General features: G+C 37.0%; 1 protein-coding gene across 7 annotated transcripts; it reads right to left on the reverse strand.

The window, feature by feature from the left end:
* Nucleotides 1–3,621: 3,621 nt before the first annotated feature.
* LOC118735440 lies at nucleotides 3,622–5,288 on the reverse strand. 7 transcript variants are annotated; one of them, XM_036465190.1, is made up of 3 exons: nucleotides 4,574–5,288; nucleotides 4,074–4,506; nucleotides 3,622–3,923 (listed from the first exon to the last, which is right to left on the reverse strand). In XM_036465190.1, the coding sequence occupies exons 1-2, from the start codon at nucleotides 5,198–5,200 to the stop codon at nucleotides 4,402–4,404; spliced, it is 732 nt and encodes a 243-aa protein (XP_036321083.1). In that variant the 5' UTR covers nucleotides 5,201–5,288; the 3' UTR covers nucleotides 3,622–3,923; nucleotides 4,074–4,401. The 7 variants fall into 7 exon arrangements, with proteins under 7 accessions (XP_036321083.1, XP_036321082.1, XP_036321079.1 ...); XM_036465189.1 differs by having other exon boundaries at nucleotides 4,074–4,335; nucleotides 4,386–5,288; XM_036465186.1 differs by having other exon boundaries at nucleotides 4,074–4,185; nucleotides 4,248–5,288.
* Between the last annotated feature and the right edge of the window lie 320 nt (nucleotides 5,289–5,608).

A 5,608-nucleotide genomic window follows, 5' to 3' on the forward strand; every position in this document is an offset into this window, starting at 1 on the left:
TTTTTTTTTTTTTTTTTGGGCTTTAGGAACAAATCGAAAGTTCCATTTATGGCTAGGTTTATACACCTTAAATAGCCGGTTATTAAATCGTGATGTATTCAGTGGTTATCGTTGTCTTATACCATTTGAATACGATAGTGTTTCTTTTCTAAGTCGAAATGCTATTTGTCCCAAACGCTGTGGATTACAGCTTCCTTTAGCATAACACCAGTCTATCTGCGAACGATTGTTTGGTTAGTTGTAATCTTTCGGCTAAACTGCTGGACAATGTTGCTTCCATTTATCTTGTATCGACGTGTTTTGTTGAAATTCCGCGTTGAAGAGTGTTTTATTATACGACTCCTTGATGTTGCTTCTTTCTGGCTGATGTTAGCGTAACAGCTGCTTTCCTCATTCTTATTTTATGACATTTAAGAACAACACAAGACTACATAAGACAATACACCAAGACTGAAAACACAAACATAGAATGACAGATTGAGTACATTTGTTTAAACGAATGTTATAAGTTGATATATAACTAGTAGTGAAACTAATCAGTTGAATATATTTTATCTCATTTGTATAAAACATACAATAGTTTTGTATATTTTAATGCTTTCTAAGTTAAATTTTTTATTTTTTATTTTTTTTTTCTAAATTTCTTATTTTGTTTTTTTTTCTAAAGTTCTTATTTTTTTTTTTTTTTTTTTTTTTATTCTTTTTTTTTTTTTTTTTTTTTTTTTTTAAAGTGCTTTATCCAGCCCACTTCTATGTAGAAAGTCGGCCAGTTGTTTGTATGTGGCAGGCAGTTTTGAAAGAAGAATCTGTTTGAAATTTTGGTAGTTTCGGAAAAGAGAATTATCATTACGTAAGTTGTTATATTTGATACAATCAAATATGAGGTGTTCAGGAGTTTCTTTTATGTTGCATGCGCTGCAATTGTCTGATCTGTAATGCTGAAATTTGGTTAAATAAGTGCTACCGTACGTGTGTCCAGTAGCAATTCTGTTAAAAAGTTTTATGTCGTGTGCTTCTAAGTCTACATTTTTGTTTTTAAACCATGGCTGTTTTTCTTTGGGCGTGCAAAATTCTACTATGTCCGGGTCCCAGTTTGGAAGTTTGTTGGTAAATTCTTGTTTGGCTTCAGTCCACAACATTTTGCTAATCCTTCTCAGTGCTTCACAAGGTGTGAGTTTTGGGGGTAAAGATTTACCATGGTCAACTGCTGTTTTTGCTGCTATATCCGCTTTTTCATTTATGGTAATACCCACATGGCTAGGTGTCCAGACTATTGCAATGTTTTCTATTTGGGAGTGATAAAGTTTGTTATGGATTTCAGCTACTAGGAAATTGTGTGTGGTGCGGCTTTTTAGGGCCTTAATAGCACTCTGACTGTCTGTAAAGATTGCTACTTTTTTACTATCATTATTAATGGCTATCGTGATTGCTTGAGAAAGTGCTACTAGCTCACCGTAAGTTGATGTGAAGTTTCCATCTATATTGAACAGGTATGAGACGTTAGCCGTTACCACATAGACTGCACAGCCAATTTTGTTATCTGACACCGATGCATCAGTGGCATACACTTTGAAACCTTCCTCTTTTAGCGTGTTAATTTTTTGGTTGTAGATAGCTCTGAGTTGTGTAGGGGTAACGTTCTTTTTGGACTGGGCCAATTCTGATTCGTAGCAGGTGAGGTTATGGTGTCTTTTGAAAGCTACATTTGTATCTATGGTGTTGATAATTGCTTTAAATTTTTCGTACGTTATGCTGTAGCTGGAATTTATGGGAGGTCTGTTCTGGATCTGTGTTCTAAGTTCAGGATTGATCAACCACTGTTTGACAAGTTCCTTGGCCGTAAGCCATACAGCTCTGGGAAGAGGTGGAAGTTCACAAGCCAGCGCGTATCTCATGAGTGTTGGAGTGTTTGGAGGAACTCCGAGGCATCTCCTCAGCGTTTCATTTAAATTGGTTTGTAGCTGCTTGTTATACCCTTTAGGGGCATTTGCATAACTGGTGTTGGCATATTCTGCTTTGGATCGTACAAACGCTTTAAAAAGATTTATAGAAGTTTTAGGTGAAATACCTGACTTGATAGATGTTAATTTAGAAATAAGGTTTTTACCTGAAGTTGTTGCTTTTTTAATTTCACTAATGTGTACCTTAATGGTTGAGTTCGCGCTAATTGTTCTTCCCAGCCATTTGAAGTGATGGACTTGTTCAATGTTTAGGCCGTTGATGGATACACTAAAGGTTTGTTTATTGTTTGCAGACATATACATGAATTTTGTTTTGTTCGGATTAAATTTGAGATTTAAGCTGTCGCATTTTGCCTGTAATTCTTCTATTTTGTTTTGTAAATTTAGAGCTGCAGAGAATCTGTTTGTGCCAGTGGATATTAACGCAAGATCGTCGGCAAACTGAAATAGTTGAGTCTGAGAGTTATTAATTTCGTGCAGTTGGGCTGTATAAATATTGAATAGCGTTGGGGAAAGGCAGCTACCTTGAGGTAGGCCAGAGTTTACCTCAACAGTGTGATTACCTAGGGTCAGATGTCTTTTAGAAAAATAGTTGTTAATCCAGTTTGCAATTGTTGGGTCAATGTTGCATTGTAGAAGAATATTATGAAGTGAAACAAGATCTACTCTATTATAGGCGTCCGACATATCTAAGAAACAAATCATAGCATATTCCCTACATTTCTTTCTATCTGCTATAAGGTGTAGCATTTCGTTAATGCACATTGTTGCTGATCTCATTTTTCGATAGGCGTAGCTCTTCTTGGGAAGTCTATTGCTTGTCTCCAGGAACTCGTTCAGCGATTCTTTCACCATCATATTAATGCTCTTTACTACGACAGATATGAGTGAAATGGGTCTAAAGTTATTTATGTCCTCAGTGTTTTTGTTTGCTTTCGGTATTGGAATTACCTTTATTTGTCTCCATGCGTCTAGGACCCTGTTGCTGTAAAAATGTTCTTTTAGGGCGTCTAATAACGACTGTTTGGACTCAGTGGACAATTGCTTTAATGTATTAAACGTAATTCTGTCGAAACCCCCAGCAGTAGATTTTTTTCTTGCTAATAAATTTTCGAATCTGCTGTATGAAAAGTCAACGCTGTTGTTGGCATTTACTGATGCAGCGGTGGTTGGAGTGATGACATTACAAGGGTTGCTGGCTTGTTGAGCTTGATTCCTTATCAGTTCTAAGTAGTTTCGGTCATCTTCAGCTGCCCAATTGTGAGACGCGCGCTTATTGCCTTTGACATTTCTTATGAATTTCCAAGCCTGTGTCGAGTTGGGGCAAGTGTTTATCTCCTCAATTTTACTGTTGTAGCTCGCTTTCTTTGCCGCCTTCACCGCTTCTTTCCAGTCACTAGTTGCTATAATTGAGGCTTCCATGTCTTCAACATTGTTAGTATGATTAGCTTTTTTGCGTTTAGCGACATGTAATCTGTACAGTTTTTTGAGGTCATCACTCCACCAGTTTTTAGGGGTACGCCTGGATGTGTTCAAGTCAATTTTAATCCTGTTCCTAACGCTGTCTATTTCTGTCGTGATGTTTTCTAAGTCAGAGAATTTTAACTGAGCAAGTTCCTGGGCGAGTCGTTCCTTGGGGATGAAATAGTTGGGCTTTTTTGCTGCTATTGGTGACCTCAACGATGATGGGGAAATGCTTACTGCCTCCCAAATGGACTTGTTGACAGTGCCATTTTGTGTAACTGCTGTTAATGTTGGTCAGAGTTATGTCAATTGCCGTTCCTGCACTGTTACCGGTGCGGTGAGTGATTGCTCCACTGTTGATGCACTGTAGATTGGTGTTCCTGATTTCGTCAACAACTATTTTTCCTTTGGTGTTGCATATTCTGTCTCCCCACACTTGATGCCTAGCGTTGAGGTCTCCTGCTATAATAACGTTTTCATGATTGTTAAGAAAAAGTACTACACGGTTCAGTTCGTTAGTAAAATTTAAAGTGTCAAGGTTGGGAGGAAAATAAATATTGCAAATAGTTAAATTATTAATAAGATTAATCGTCTTGGCTATTAGAATGTCGTAATTTAAAACAAATTTGATTTTCGTGAATTTTATACCTTTTTTAAATCCGATTCCTACGCCACCATATCCATCGATTCTAGTCTTTCTGAGTAAGTTGAAGTTCATTAAATTGTGTTGAGTTGTATGGTTGTCATGCGAAAAAATTTCCTGGAGGCAGACTATATCAATGTTATTACTAGTGTTAAAGAAGTCTACATAGTTTTTATTACTTTTAAGGCTTTGTACGTTATATTGTAATATTTTTATTGGACTTGTCATCTTTGTTACTTGGAGTTTTGTCTTCAATGTGTACTGCGCCTATATTGCGAATTAGGTTAACCAAGGGGTCATTAACGTCAATGTCGTACCTTTTTATAAGGAGATTTACAAGCTTTTCAATCTCTGTGACCTTGGACCAATTCGGCATTTCATAGACGGGTTGTGTTTTGGTTGTAGCTTTCGGCAAGATTTTGGAATGGTTAGGTGTAGCTGTTGTGTGGGTTTGATGATTTCTAACTACATAATTGTATTTATATGTAGTGAGTTTTCTATTTACTGTTTCATCATTGTTGATTCTTGCTGTACTTTTTGCTTCTAACTGTGGAAAATTTCCCTCATAGTTTTCTAGAGCTGAGAAACGGTTATTATTGTTTAAATTGTACATCCCAATCGCCTCAGACTTAGATACTTTTTTTATTGTCATAATTTCGACCACCTGTTTTTCTCTGGCCCATTTTGAACATTTCCTGCTCTCGAGTGAATTGTGATTATCCCCTCCGCATAGTATGCACGAATTTGTGGTTTCATTGCATTTACTACTACAGCCCTCTGCCTTGCCACAGATAATGCATCTGTTGGCTGCTCTGCAGGCCATTTTTGTGTGCCCTAGTCTGCCGCAGTTGTAACAATGCCTAACTCTAGGAATGTAGTGAACCATTTTGATTTTTACGCAAAAAATGTCTATGGTTTCTGGTAGTTCGTTGCCTTCAAAACTTATTTTCACAGAGAGAGTTGGAATGAACTTCTCTTTGTCATTGGGATCTCTTCTGGTAATTCTTGAGATAGCTGTCACAGGAATATCTGAAATGATATTTTCTTTTATTTCTTCCTCAGTGAAGTTAAGAGGTATTTGTCTAGCAACACCAGTTGTTTCTACCAAGCTTCTTGGTATAAAGGGTCTCATTTGATTTTTAATTAAGTCGGGATTGCTAACGCACTTGTTTGCAGCTTCAAAATTTTCAAAAAAAATTTTGTAGAGTGATCTACCTATGGCTTTTATGTTTTTTAATCCCCTCAATATTAAAATGTCTTATAATATCCCAAAGGAATAGGCCATTGCGCATTTTTTCGTTGTTTATCGTGTTGGATTTTGAGGTGTCCACCAGAACGCAATAATCTCCCCTGTGCCTTTTTGTATAGCACACACTGTCCATGTGTTCTTTTTCTTTTTTCCCTGTTGTTCGCACCTTTGCTTTTTGTCGCACGTGTTTGTTCGCAGTCCGAGTGTTTGTAAGTTTCTTTCTCCTTGTTTTCGCTGTTCATGTCCGCAGTGCCCGTTAAGTTTTTTTGTCGTCGTTTTTGCGTATGTTCC

This window comes from Rhagoletis pomonella, unplaced genomic scaffold (assembly GCF_013731165.1).
Source record: "Rhagoletis pomonella isolate Grant_MI unplaced genomic scaffold, Rhpom_1.0 Rhpom_scaffold_00003, whole genome shotgun sequence".
Lineage (NCBI taxonomy): Eukaryota > Metazoa > Arthropoda > Insecta > Diptera > Tephritidae > Rhagoletis > Rhagoletis pomonella.

Coding starts and splice junctions, on each gene's coding strand:
- LOC118735440 (XM_036465186.1), bottom strand. CDS start 5,200: ATGAGACCCTTTATACCAAGAAGCTTGGTAGAAACAACTGGTGTTGCT.